The following is a 15,445-nucleotide window of genomic DNA, read 5'->3' as shown; positions in this document are numbered from 1 at the left end:
GATATATAAGTATAATACAGATTGAATTTGGATATATGAATATGTTGAACGTATTATATGCAGTATGCTGGACGATTTTGTATGACAGCAAAATTATCCGAAGAAACTTTCGTAAAATATATGTTATTTTATATGTAATTGTGTATGTACACAAAAGACAACATCGGTTGCATTTTTAGTTCTTAAGGTGGATAGTAAATAAACAAATAAAAATAGTTGATAAGTTTCAGCTGAAAGTATTGAGTACGTCTTCTGTTGCCACACAGATCGATATGAATTCCCAATAGAGACAAATATATTAACGAACTCAATTGTTCCTGAATGCTCTAGAGAAACAGTCCTCTCTAAATGTTCTGGTCTTATTGCTTTTGAAGGTATTTTTCATGTGTCAGTATTAAACTCCCAAGTATCTTCTTTTAGCTACATCTAAGAATATTCGAAAGTGACTTAAATTGCAGACGTTCTTATATGGGAGTACGGACGTAAGTACTTATCTAACGAAAAGTACAGAACAGTTGAAATAATTTCCCAATTCTACATTCTGTGGTTGGAGCCATGTTGCCCTCAATAGAGAAATTTATTTTGGTAATGTTGACTACAGTTGACTTGCTTTTGTTCCACTAATAGAGGAGGCCGGTAGATTTGAGTTTGGGATGTAAATGTTGTATGTGTTGTTTTTGATATTTGTGATGTTTTGAATATTATCGTGAGTTGTCAGAAACTGGTGTTTATTTGTGTTGTACACGGTGCCGTCTATAGAACTGTATAAAATGACTCAAGAAGATCCAACTTTAGAACGTCATTTCAGAGGCCATCGCGGCGGAGTTACCGCGCTGTCATTTAATCCTAATAGTAAACAGATTGTTTCGAGTAGTCTCGATTCATATTTAATGCTATGGAGTTTTTCAGACGGTGTGAGAGCTTTCAGGTATGTAAATACATTCCAAGTGCTTATAACAATTTTTGAAACTGTTATGTAGATTTGTGTACTAACTGTTTAATTTATATATTCAGGTTTATTGCCCACAAAAATGCAGTGACAGACGTCAAATTTTCTCCCACTGCGCGTTTGATGGCATCTGTCTCCCGTGATAGGACAGTACGTTTGTGGGTCCCGTCCCTGCAGGGAGAAACAGCTGCTATTCAAGCACATTCAGGTGTTGTGCGTTCTGTCGATTTCTCACCTGAGGGAGGAAAATTTCTTACAGCTTCTGATGATAAAAGTGCTAAACTATGGGCAGTTCCGAGGAGAAAGTTTATTACGAGCTTCACTGGCCATACACACTGGGTGCGCTGCGCAAGATTTTCTCCGGATGGAAAAACTGTAGCTACATGCTCGGATGATAAGACGGCGAGGTTGTTTGATATTGACAGCGGACAGAATATTAAGGTGTTTCCTGAGCTGGGTGGTAAGGCGTATACAGTTTTTTTTCTTTTCATTTATTTAACAGTTAAGTGTAATATTTCTGATTGATCAGTCTGACCACATAACTTGTATCGTGCAGTCATCGTGTTCTTACTTTCATAGAGTGGCAGTGTGCATTAAATGTTAAATATGTATTGACTAGAGATAATTGTAACACATTAGTGCACTCTTAAGTCTCGTTTTATATGTTCCTGCGTGCTTTTTTATCAGGGTGGCAGATCGGCCAAATATTTTGTCACCCTATATGTTTTACATTTTTTTTTTTAAATCGTTTCGATAACAGAATTTTCACATATTGGGGTAAAGATTGAATCATCATAATCTTTGTTGCAATTTCCTCTCTTGTGAGTATGTTGATTATTAGGAAGTTAAACTGAGTGGTATCGTTCATAAAAGTGCAGTTCAATGTCTGTTAGACAGTAGTATTATCCTGACATCTCGTAGCTGATAGGGTAAACTGTAACACGTCTTTCTACAAACACCATCAATCCACATTTCAGTTTTTGTGGATTTGAGTTCATAAACATCAGCAACGTATTTACAATACCAGTAACACCATGTACATAGCTTTACCCCCACGTAACAAGGTTGTTGTTACAATTGTAACATCTGACTTGTACTGCAATCACAGAGATGAAAATTTGTTTTTGTTGCTTTCTGAATTTTTACGAGACGCCAAAATAATGAATTACAGCTGCTTTGTCATATGTTTTCTTACTTCTTGAGGTGTTATGAGCTATGAGCTTATGACGCGGCATCTGGCTAAGTTGTGAACACACAAGATTAGATTTTGGTCCATTTGAAGACCATTGCATAAGTCATTGAAATACATTGCACGTAAGTGGGAGCATCAACTCATGCGAAAACCTAACAACGTGTCATCGGTGGTTCCTTGAATCCTTTATGTGCTGTGAGCAATTCCATATAGGCAAATTAAAAAACAACACTGTTAAAAATTCTCAGGTTTTGACAAGAATTTTTGCTACATCAACAGTGTTTTAATATTCTTGGGAAAGTTCATCTTCTGTGAAAATGGTCACACACTATAGGCACCTTTTTTTTTAGCTTCCTGTGTTTGCTTTTTGTCTTCCCTGCATTGGTGCACACCCATCTTGCTGTTTGTCCTCTACATCTCAATCATGATTCCAGCAAATAGAAACCTTTCTGTACAAGGTAGTTTATTGGGTAGCTTGCCTGTTCAATGATATCCCCCCCCCCCCCCCCCCAAGCACAAGGCTAACTTTTTCCAGTTTGAACAGGTTTCTTGGTATTTGTAGTAAGCTATTAATGAGCTCTTGTTCATGGCTCCTTTTCCCCGTGAGATGAATATTTCTCATGAAATGATGTAGTGGTAAACATTATAGAGCATCATTAGACAAATAACAATAACAACAATAAAGGAAATTAAATAGAGGTCCTATCCTGTTTCCATAACTATAACTTAACTGACAACACGATGGAATAAACGACTTCCTAACATTGACAGTGTATATTGCACCTCTTAATAAACCAGAAAATAAGGGTTTATTAGATTTGCTCTGTCAGCTATTGTGTACACCACTGACAGACATTATTACCAAAAATATGCCTATACTCGGAACAATTGATTCTTCATACTATTCTTGATGGAAAAATGTTTGCCGAGATCACTAGTAATTCTTTTTATTACTATGACTGGTTTAAGCAGATCTACGCTGTTACAATCAGATAGCGCCATTATGTTGTCAAGTGATTAGTGTATGATGGGACATCAGCAGTTATTTTATTTTCGACACGCTGATGTTCCCTGCCACGTTTTATTTGGTGGAATATGACTATGTGACTTTCAGTATTGTAACAAGCATGTACATCTAATAATGTTAAAAGATCCAGTGATGACAGCACAGATCTGTTGAGACCGATCATAGTACATAGTACTGCAAAGAATTGCTAGCAATCTTTACAAACTTTATTTTTCAAGAATAATATAACTTTAAGATTGCCACCAAACTGAAGCGGTGTCAAACGTATAGTGATTCTTCACTGAATTTTGAACTTCTGCAAATTCTCAGGAGCTGTTTTATGTAGTTCTTGAAAGTCTTGAGGAATTAGCTACTGTGTGACCTTTTGTAAAAAATGACTAAAATTTGGGGTGATATTTTGATAATCTTCAATTGAATGAGTGCAAAACTACAAGTACAGCATTAAAGCATTTGTGGAATTGCATATCTGCATACTGTATTTCAGTAAAAGAGGCACTTTCGCGTACTTGACAGTGCCGATCTTTTCACTCGTAGCAATGTAAGCTGCGCTTTTATGTTCCTGCCTAACAACAACATCTAGACTTTCAACACTATCGAGACAAACAGCAGAGTAATAGTGACAATAAGAGTGTAACTGTTATTGTTACTCATTTCATTTACATCAGTTTAAACTGTGCACTTTTATGTTCGTATCTAACCACTCTTTGAAATCTTGACATATTCGTAAAAATAAATAAATAAATAAAAAACAGCCAAGTATTTTTGATAAGCAAATGCACTTATACTATATACTCAAAAGTGCACTTAAGATGCAACCTACACATAATATAAATTATAAATTCCTATGAGAGAAAGAAAATATCAACTAACTTAATTTATAATGTGAAAGAAATGAGAAACGACAGCCTCATTGGCTATCAACATCTGTCTCAAGATTGCCTGTTAACATTTCCTGTGATGCACCACACTGTTACCAACATCTTCATCGACGCACAAGTCACCGAAGTGGTGTCAACTTAAAAGACTTGCATCAGGTGATGAGGTCTACCCGCTGGGAGGCCCTCGCCGCACTACGTTTCATTTCACCAACATCTGCATGTCACGTAAAAACTATTCACACCAAAAGTGCACTTCAACACGTACTTCAACAAAACCAGTTTACATCGAATAACCGATAAATATTTGTTATTTAATATAATTGAGGATGCAATAGCATTTTTAATTAGTCACATTACTGCTAATTTTACTATGTTAAATACAATATGAATAATCACAAATAATTTGCAGCAGCTTAACAAAAGTTAAGCATTAATGGAGTCTACAGATTCAGTTTCTAATAACATTATCTTTGTTAATGTCTTCCTTGATTTGTTCCATGTCCTTTGAAGGTTCCCAGTTATGATGTATTTTGAATGTGCTGTGTGATGAATGAGTGTACAATTGAACTCAAGCCAATACCAGGACACATTTCACAGCCCTAAGATCTTAAATACTTTTGTTATATATACTACTAACTACCTTTGTACCTTTCATAAAATCCTGCTTATACCCTTTGCAGTACAGTTTGATATGGCAGGTGAATCACATTTTTCATGTGGGGAGATACTTGGATTGGAATAACAAAATGATTGACATGGAATGGGTTAATATTGTTAGTTTAGTGTTGAATGTGTGTGCAATATGCACGAGTCAGCAAGGACTGTAATTCCATTCTGAAAGCATCCAAATCCCCCTCTCCTAAAGTGCAGTATTGAATTTACTTTGCAGGATTTCTAATAGCTTCGGATTATTGCTTTGTGTAAAAAAAATCTTGCCACTCCGAGAAGCAAAGTACAAAATTACAATGAATCACAAGTTATGTCACTAGCTCTAGTTATTATCTGCAGCTAACTACAATTGAGATACCAGAGTGATACGACAACAGTGCACATGAAAAAGGCATGGCCAAGTTCTTTCTCTGACTGCATTACTGTAGTACTTGTCCTGTGAACAGCTGGCTTGTTATTCCAAAACAAATATAATTGTTGTTGTTGTGGTCTTCATTCCAGAGACTGGTTTGATGTAGCTCTCCATGCTACTATATCCTGTGCAAGCTTCTTCATTTCCCAGTACCTACTGCGACCTACATCCTTCTGAATCTGCTTAGTGTATTCATCTCTTGGTCTCCCTCTACGATTTTTACCCTCCACTCTGCCCTCCAGTACTAAATTGGTGATCCCTTGATGCCTCAGAACGTGTCATACCAACCGATCCCTTCTTCTAGTCAAGTTGTGCCACAAATTTCTCTTCTCCCCAATTCTATTCAGTACCTCATTAGTTATGTGATCTACCCATCTAATCTTCAGCATTCTTCTGTAGCACCACATTTCGAAAGCTTCTATTCTCTTCTTGTCTAAACTATTTATTGTCCATGTTTCACTTCCATACATGGCTACACTCCATACAAATACTTTCAGAAACGACTTCCTAATGCTTAAATCTATACTCTATGTTAACAAATTTCTCTTTGGAAACACTTTCCTTGCCATTGCCAGTCTTCATTTTATATCCTCTCTACTTCGACCATCATCAGTTATTTTGCTCCCCAAATAGCAAAACTCCTTTACTACTTTAAGTGTCTCTTTTCCTAATCTAATTCCCTCAGCATCACCCGACTTAATTCGACTACATTCCATTATCCTCGTTTTGCTTTTGTTGATGTTCATCTTGTAGCCTCTTTTCAAGACACTGTCCATTTCGTTCAACTGTTCTTCCAAGTCCTTTGCAGTCTCTGACAGAATTACAATGTCATCAGCAAACCTCAAAGATTTTATTTCTTCTCCATGGAGTTTAATTCCTACTCTGAATTTTTCTTTTGTTTCCTTTACTGCTTGCTCAATATACAGATTGAATAACATCTGGGATAGGCTGCAGCCCTGTCTCACTTCTTTCTCAACCACTGCTCCCCTTTCATACCCCTCGACTCTTATAACTGCCATCTGGTTTCTGTACAAATTGTAAATAGCCTTTCGCTCGTATTTTGCCGCTGCCACCTTTAGAATTTGAGAGAGAGTATTCCAGTCAACATTGTCAAAAACTTTCTCCAAGTCTACAAATGCTAGAAATGTAGGTTTGCCTTTTCTTAATCTATCTTCTAAGATAAGTTGTAGGGTCAGTATTGCCCCATGTGTTCCATCATTTCTACGGAATCCAAACTGATCTTCCCCGAGGTTGGCTTCTACCAGTTTTTCCATTCGTCTGTAAAGAATTCGTGTTAGTATTTTGCAGCCACAACTTATTAAACTGATAGTTAGGTAATTTTCACATCTGTCAACACCTGCTTCCTTTGGAATTGGTATTATTGCATTCTTCTTTAAGTCTGAGGGTATTATTTCATATTAATTTGAAGTGATCTGCTCTGTTGAGTAAAGCGGATATCAATACAGTTGTTGATGTAAACACCACAATGCTTGATTAGTCTTGATGCTACTGCAGGTGGTGTGCATGTACCTTTTTGACCTCTGTGGTGCACACTTTCTTTTTACATCTACTGAAATTAATTGACCATGCATTACATTTCTATGTCACTATTTGACATAGAAAAAAGACTGATACTTCATATGGAAGTACCTGCAAATCTCTACACTGCAACACCACTGCATGAGTGGGACTTAATTTCCTTGTGCTGTCTAGCAGTATAGCATTTTCTGGATGTGATTGTTTACCAGTTCTTCCCTAGTTTTGCCGTTAGAGGCTCAACATTGACTTGCTGAGTACGGGCTTGGTTAGCCCAGGGTTCCTCAGCTGGGAACTGGTAAGCGCCACCAGTCCCCTGTCACCGTAAGCTCAGGGCATACTTCAGTGACCACAGTGCGGCTCAGTGGTGGAACGTTGTATGTCTCAGGGAACGGGGATCTTTGCTTGACTGCCTGGATTGCGAGACGGTATATAAAACACCTCAGTCTCGAGGTGCGCTGCGTGGTGATTGGATGCATGGCTGTTGAGGTGGAACAGTCGTTAGCGGGAAACTTCTGGGGAAACTATCGCACTTCAGTTGTATAAGGCTTACTCAGGCACGCGGGGTAGTGTCCAAGTGGACCCTTATTTCCCTAGCTGCTCAAGAGACCGAGATGGAACCCTTGAAATAATCTTCTCCTCCTCCCAGTGGGAGGGTGTACCACCTGAGAGTATTCACACTCATTCATCCAAAAGAATGAGAGAGGCTAGTCCTCCTGATAATAAGAATACTTTGGACTGCAGTAACAGGGCTCATGGAGTCATGAATAACAATTTGTTTCTGATGATAAAGAGGAAGGAGGGGACATTTGAAAACGTGTTCCCCTTTTATATCCATAAGGGTTTGGAAGGCCTTTGCTGTAACATTAAAACCTATAAAATGATAGTGTAATGGCTCATTGTTGGTCAAAGCAGGTAGACGTTCTTAAGAAATTGCAGAAGCTGGGTGACTACGATATCATTGTTGAGATGCACGCCTGTCTCAACTTCAGTAAAGGCATTGTCACATGCCGAGATATCATGGACATGGGCATAGCAGAACTGAACAAGAATGGGCATCTCAGAGAATAGTCGATGTGGACCAACGAACGTGCAGGAATAATGGAGCAACTTAAAAGACTGCCACTTTCATTGTCACATTCAATTTTCCTACACTGCCTGAACATCTTATGGCGGGTTTCCTTAGACTTAATGTTCGGCCTTACATTCCAAAGCCTATGTGGTACTATAAATGTCAGCATTTCAGCCATACAACCATGAGTTGTGGAGGTGAAGCGAGCCGTGGGAACTGTGGAAAAGCTGCTCGTGATACTGTGGCTGACTGACCGTCTCCTGTGGTCTGCATCAACTGCTCTGGGAACCACCTAGACCGGAGCAGAGACTGCCATGTTTTTGCTGAAGAGCGCAAAATACAGGAGATGAAAGTGACCAAGCAGATGCCCTATCCCGAACCCAAGAAAGAACGAGGCAACAAAACACCCGTCTTAGCCACCTCGTTTTCTTCCGTGGTGCAGAAACCTGTTCCCAAGGCGGACACTTTGACACAGATGATGCCTAGTGTGCCTGTATCCACCACAAGCACCTGCACTTGCACGTGTACAGTCAAGGGAAAAAGACTAAGGACAAAGCAATCCAGGCAGCTGCACCAGGAAAGACCAACAGCAGTTCCGCATCGAGCATCCAGAAGGTACGAGGGCAGTTCAATAAGTAATGCAACACATTTTTTTTCTCGGCCAATTTTGGTTGAAAAAACCGGAAATTTCTTGTGGAATATTTTCAAACACTCCCGCTTTGTCTCTTATAGTTTCATTGACTTCCGACAGGTGGCAGCGCTGTACGGAGCTGTTAAAATGGCGTCTGTAACGGATGTGCGTTGCAAACAATGGGCAGTGATCAAGTTTCTTTTGGCGGAAAACCAGGGCATCTCAGATATTCATAGGCGCTTGCAGAATGTCTACGGTGACCTGGCAGTGGACAAAAGCACGGTGAGTCGTTGGGCAAAGCGTGTGTCATCATCGCCGCAAGGTCAAGCAAGACTGTCTGATCTCCCGCGTGCGGGCCGGCCGTGCACAGCTGTGACTCCTGCAATGGCGGAGCGTGCGAACACACTCGTTCGAGATGATCGACGGATCACCATCAAACAACTCAGTGCTCAACTTGACATCTCTGTGGGTAGTGCTGTCACAATTGTTCACCAGTTGGGATATTCAAAGGTTTGTTCCCGCTGGGTCCCTCGTTGTCTAACCAAACACCATAAAGAGCAAAGGAGAACCATCTGTGCGGAATTGTTTGCTCATCATGTGGCTGAGGGTGACAATTTCTTGTCAAAGATTGTTACAGGCGATGAAACATGGGTTCATCACTTCGAACCTGAAACAAAACGGCAATCAATGGAGTGGCGCCACACCCACTCCCCTACCAAGAAAAAGTTTAAAGCCATACCCTCAGCCGGTAAAGTCATGGTTACAGTCTTCTGGGACGCTGAAGGGGTTATTCTGTTCGATGTCCTTCCCCATGGTCAAACGATCAACTCTGAAGTGTATTGTGCTACTCTTCAGAAATTGAAGAAACGACTTCAGCGTGTTCGTAGGCACAAAAATCTGAACGAACTTCTCCTTCTTCATGACAACGCAAGACCTCACACAAGTCTTCGCACCCGAGAGGAGCTCACAAAACTTCAGTGGACTGTTCTTCCTTATGTACCTTACAGCCCCGATCTCGTACCGTCGGATTTCCATATGTTTGGCCCAATGAAGGACGCAATCCATGGGAGGCAGTACGCGGATGATGAAGAAGTTATTGATGCAGTACGACGTTGGCTGCGACATCGACCAGTGGAATGGTACCGTGCAGGCATACAGGCCCTCATTTCAAGGTGGCGTAAGGCCGTAGCATTGAATGGAGATTACGTTGAAAAATAGTGTTGTGTAGCTAAAAGATTGGGGAATAACCTGGTGTATTTCAATGCTGAATAAAACAACCCCTGTTTCAGAAAAAAAATATGTTGCATTACTTATTGAACTGCCCTCGTACAAGAAAACCAGAGTCCTTCTCAATGCCCCCTTTCCCCCTCATCCTCGAAGGGACAGGGTGCAGGGAAAAGCTCACGATGTTCATGTCAGATGGTGCCTCGAGTGTCATCAGCCATCATACTTTTTCGTCTGACTGATGAGGAGGATAATATGGAGATAGATGCCTTGGATCCAGGTAGCCCCTCCATTCCCCCTCACTCTTCAATTGCTTCACCTCCCCGGTGTAAAGATAGGGATAAATTAAAACTGCACTGATGACTTGGCTTCCGTACTACAGTGGAACATGAATAGGTTCAGGTCTCTTGTGGAGGAACTAGCACAGACATGTCCCTTGTGCTTTTGTTTACAAGAAATGCATTTTAAAGATACAGATGTCCTTATGCAACAGGGATGTAAGCTATACCGCAAGGATGACCTATCGGGGGAAAGGGCCAAGGGAGGTGTTGCAGTGTTTGTCACTAACACACACAACTCCTCTGTTCTCCCCTTGGTTAATAACCTGCTGACAGTTGCAGTTGAAATTCATGTTTGTCGAAGGATCACTGTTTGCTCACTGTATTTAGTCCGCAAGATGCACTAGACTCTGAGGCTCCCACGGGTCTTATCGCACAACTCCCGCAACCATTCCTCCTCCTGGGAGACTTCAGTGCCCATCATGTCGTGTGGGGTTCGACCAATGCTTGCCCTTGGGGCAGGTTTTGGAGGGCCTCATGACATCTCACGAGCTGTGCATCCTCAACATGGTTACTCACACACATTTCTCTATTGCTACTGGGTCATTCTCAACCATTGACCTCTCTTTCTGTTCTCCCGCCCTCGCCAACTGTGTTCAGTGGGAAGTCATTGACAACCTTCATTCCAGTGACCACATCCCAGTCTGCCTTCACCTACTCAGGGCTAACTGGATGCGTTTCAGCCAGCTGGCTGTGTTCGAACACTGCGACAGCGTCCAAGGATGGGTTGACCAGATCACACAAGTGATCCATCGTGCCACTGACTTCTTCATCCCACAGTTCTCACGTTATCTTAGGAGGCGACCAGTACCTTGGTTGACAGATGAGTGCTGTTCTGCGATCCAGGAAAGGCATGTGGCTCTTAAACATTTTAAATGCCGATCGACAGCAGACAACTTTAGGGTCTTTCGAGTCACGAGGGCCAAGGCTCGACGCATCATTAGCAAGCGTAAGAAAAGGTCATGGAAAGTGTTCCTGGGCTCCATCAATTGTTCCACTTCTTCTATAAAAGTATGGGAAGCCATCTTGAGGATTTCCGGTAAACGCAGCCGTTTACTGATAGCAGCAGTGCTGAAACAAGAGGCACCTCCAAACGACACCCAGAGTCATTGCTCAGACGCTGGCCGGACTTTTTCACAAAATACTGCCAATGTAGGCCGTGATCTGGCATTTCGTCGCTATCATGTGACTGTAGAGAGGGAAAAGTTGGACTTCAGGTCGAACAGTTCTGAGGCCTACAACTCTCATTTCTCCATGAGGGAGCTTGTATTGGCACTTATAACCCTCCTACCTCTCCGGCTAGTTAGGCTTTTCTATATGACCATGTACCTAAAGCCCCTAATCTGTTGGGAAAAGGCATCTACTCCAAAGAATAATGCAAAACCAAGAGAAGTAGATGAAGTTATAACTGAATTACCACTGCTTAGTATTTCAGCAATGACGATTAGAAACAAAGTTCGGTCAGATTTATATATTTTTGATTATGTAAAGTAGTTTTTTAATTAACATTAGTTAGTGGAAAATTTGGAAGAAAAGTTTTCAAAGTATGTCATTAATGAAACAACCAACAGTCGCCTGTTTCACACCAGAACAAGACTAATTAAATTGAAACTGAACTTTATACTCGTAAGCAATCTTGCATAAGTTATTGGTGTCATGACGGAGGAACAGTACCTAACGCACATTTTCAAGTACTTCACACCACACATCACAGTAGTCAGATTATAATCAAATAGCAAACACATACAACATATAATATTAATTTTCAAAGATCAATTAAAGTAAGATTGTTTACTGGATGTGAACGGAAACTTTTTGGTGCATTACTCCCCATAATACTGACTGTTGTAATTGTAGCAAACAGAAAGATGTTTTGAATTTACTCATTGGTAAGGACTGTCATTTACGTAGCAGTTACTTTGATATTTCTTTGTAATAAAAGTTATAACTTATGCCACAAGCTATAAATTAGAACTATGCTTTGCCAATGAAATTCTGTGTCCAAGTTACATGAAGTTTTACTACCAATTTTTTATTATGAAATTTACTCTATTTTTAGCAAATGAATTAATACTGGCTTTTGCATCATTCTATTTCTGACATTATTCATACTACAACCAAAGATTTCATTACTATGTAATTGTACAAAAGTTGGAAAAATTATGTTTTGACAATCTAATAAATTAATGTTCATTTTCAGTTCATTTTCTGATTATCTCGGTTCATACAAAGGGATAGGATGGATACTACTTGGACAATGACTTACGAAAATTATTTATGTGAGAATATGCATGAAAACAATGCTATTCAAGCAATAAAATTCCAACTACGCTGTTCAGTCTATTGCACTTCTAGTTATAAAAATCTAGATCTTACTTCACTTCATGATGCCATTGGTCTGTCGAGTGGCTTAATTTAGCGGTAAATAGGGCACATGTTGATCTTCTTGCCATACCATAGCCAATAACAAGGGCCCGTAGTACTCTTGATGTTATGTGAATTACTCTTGCTGTATTTGTACTGTGCAAAATAAATGCCATAGCTTGCCCATATTAAACATCCACCAAAACAACCAATTCAGTTTTCACTGCTCCGCACTTTTGCATAGCCACACCAGCAAATACACACAACCGACAACACCAATCGTCTCCTCGCGACTCCCAACTGCTACTTTTTTGGCGCGCTCGCACATGCAGCAATAATGCATTTACAATTTATTACACTCTTTGACAATAGCTTTTCCCTGACTAGACCGGTGTGTCTACTTACAAAATGTTAACATTCCATGCCTATTCTCCTTATTAAATAACAAATAGCATTTGTAACTTCACAACATATTTACAAGAATAATATACAGCACAACTAATAAAGCAAACTTCGCAAAACATGTAGAAAATCTATGATCATCCACCAAGTTGTGGTGTTACACACAGACTGAGATTCGTGACACTGCACCCGGTCACGACAAAATCCGGTACTGCATGCTTTGGCATTTGCCAGTGACATCATCAAAGGAAATCCTCCTTGAATGTTTTACTCTAATATGGCAGACAGACAACTTCCCCAATTCATGAAGGGAGGCAATTCTGATCCCTCTCCTCAAACCAGTAGTTATCGGAGTATTGCCTTAACAAGCTGTGTAGGAAAGTCCCTGGGTGAATGGTTAACCTTTGTCTAGTCTGGTTGTTAGAGACCAGGCAACTCCTTACTCGCTATCAGTGTGGATTCCAAAGATTTCGGTCCACTATCGACAATCTGACCGCCCTAGAGGCAGATATTCAGCAGGGTTTCCTCCGTAAGCATCATATTCTTCGATGTAAGTAAGGCATACAATACTACTTGGAAACACTGTATTCTCGCACAACTGCTTCAATGGGCCTTTCATGGCCGCCTCCACATTATCATATGGTCTTTCCTGTGTCAGCAGTTTTTTAGGACCCGAGTTGGTGGCACGCTGTCTGATCAATTTGAGCAGGAGAATGGTGTTCCTCAGGCCAGTGTTTTAAGTGTTACTCTCTCTGCCATAGCCATCAACAGTATCACATCTACGGTGATGAGTTCTGTACAGTGCTTCTTATTTGTAGACGATTTTGCTGTTTTCTGTTCCTCCTCCATTGTTGCAACAGCCATCACATGCAACTTACAGTGCGGCAGTTAGAGGAGTGGGTTTCAAAGATGAGTTTTCAGTTTTCTGCAGATAAGTGTGTGTGTGTGTGTGTGTGTGTGTGTGTGTGTGTGTGTGTGTGTGTTCATTTTAATTGTTCTCATTGTCTTTTTAATTTGCCTGCCTTGAATATGGGGGACACCATCCTACATTTTAGAGACACAGTGCAGTTTCTGGGCTTCATTTTTGACTCCTGATTGTCGTGGTTACCACACCTTCGAGACCTGAATGCCAGAACCCTGAAGGCACGGAACATCTTCAAGTGCTTTAGCCACGGTGTTGGGGAGCGGACAAGGCGCATCTCTTTCAGTTTTATCGGGCTTTTGTGCATTCGCAGCTGGACTTTGGTTGCACAGTGTATGGGTCAGCAAGGCCCTCTTACTTGCGTATCATTGTATCTGTCCATCATGAGGGGATTCAGCTGGCCACAGGTGCTTATCGGATCAGTCCCATACCTAGTATCTGTGCTGAGGCGGGGGAACTGCCACTTACCATCTGGCGCCAGCTCCTCATGGTGTATCAGGCATGTAAGTTCCTTGCAGCTCCAACTTCACCTGCACGCCATACTGTTGTTTTTCCACCTTTGGAATGCCTTTTTTCCATCTGTCCACGAGCCACGATGCCATTTGAGATCTGCGTGCAGCGTGTGCTGGACTCACTCATTGTGGAGCCAGTACAACCACAAACCCAGGGTTTTAACCGCCTGCGACCCTGGTTGCTGGAGAGGCCCAAAGTGATTTTAGACTTAGTGCGGTACAGGAGAGATAGAACTCCTGCTTCCGTTTTTAAAGTGAGATTCTCTGATATTTTATCTAAGTACCGTGACCACGTAGCTGTTTCTATGGGTGGGTCTAAGGAAGGGGGTGGGGGGGACACGACACTGTTGGTTGCTCTGTTTTCTAGGATCGTGTCCTCAAGGTCAAATTGCCTCCAGAATTTACCATCTTCATCACAGAATTATATGTGATCTTGCAAGCACTGGAGCAGATGAGATGTTCTCCTGGTGTTAGATTTCACGTCTGCTCAGATTCTCTGAGTGCCCTTTACTCTCTCCAGCATTTGTACCCAGCAGATACAACAACCCAGAATATCCGGGATGCCCTCCTAGAACTACGACGACTGAGGAAGGAGGTGTCTTTCTGCTGGGTACAGGGCACTTTGGAATTGCAAGGAATGAAAGGGCGGATCGAACAGCCAAGAAGGCGTGTTGTGATCCTCTGGTATTTCGGTGTGCTGTCCCCCTACATGCTATCATCTCACTGAGGTACAAAGTCATGTTCGATGGGAAGGCAAGTGTCTGGCAATGACCAATAACAAGCTCCGTGTCATCAAACCCACAACTCGGCCGTGGAGTACTTCCTTCCAGCCACAGTGGTGGAACGAGGTCCTTCTTACTTGTCTTCACATAGGCCACAGCCCTGTACACATGGATTCTTACTCCGGCAAGAGGACCCTCCAATGTGTGTTGCTTGTGGCGTGCAGATCACGGTGCACCATGTTTTATTGGACTGCATTTTATTTGCGAACAGGCGGATCTGCAGTCTATTTTATGTAATTATCAAAAGAATGTGGTAAGGGTTTTAAAATTTTGTAAATTGTCCAACATTTTTAACAAGAATTTAGGAAGATGTTCTTAATGTGTTGAAGGGTGGATGGCTCATCCTAGATTTTTTTAAGTGGTCAGCCAGTCACATTTCCCTGTGCTTTTCTTTTAGTCCTTCTGTGTTATGTTTTCTCCTAATAGGTTTTAATGCATGTGAGAGTGCATGTGATACAGAGTGACTGTGTGGTCATTTCGAGTGCATGCATGTACAACACTTTCAGTTAATCTCCACATTAATTTGTTTTTATAT

The 15,445-nt window shown here is 41.1% G+C and overlaps 1 protein-coding gene across 1 annotated transcript in view; it reads left to right on the top strand.

The window, feature by feature from the left end:
- The first annotated feature begins 626 nt into the window (after positions 1-626).
- The window catches only part of LOC126455698 (POC1 centriolar protein homolog A-like), a 132,552-nt gene continuing 117,733 nt past the window's right edge, over positions 627-15,445 (top strand). Inside the window, exons 1-2 of the mRNA XM_050091465.1 lie at positions 627-928; positions 1,015-1,409. Of these exons, the coding sequence (XP_049947422.1) occupies positions 771-928; positions 1,015-1,409 (553 nt within the window). The 5' untranslated portion in view covers positions 627-770. The remainder of the gene's footprint in view (positions 929-1,014; positions 1,410-15,445) is intronic.

Source organism: Schistocerca serialis, chromosome 2 (genome assembly GCF_023864345.2).
Source record: "Schistocerca serialis cubense isolate TAMUIC-IGC-003099 chromosome 2, iqSchSeri2.2, whole genome shotgun sequence".
NCBI classification, from domain to species: Eukaryota; Metazoa; Arthropoda; class Insecta; order Orthoptera; family Acrididae; genus Schistocerca; species Schistocerca serialis.
This window is presented reverse-complemented; position numbering and strand designations above follow the sequence as displayed.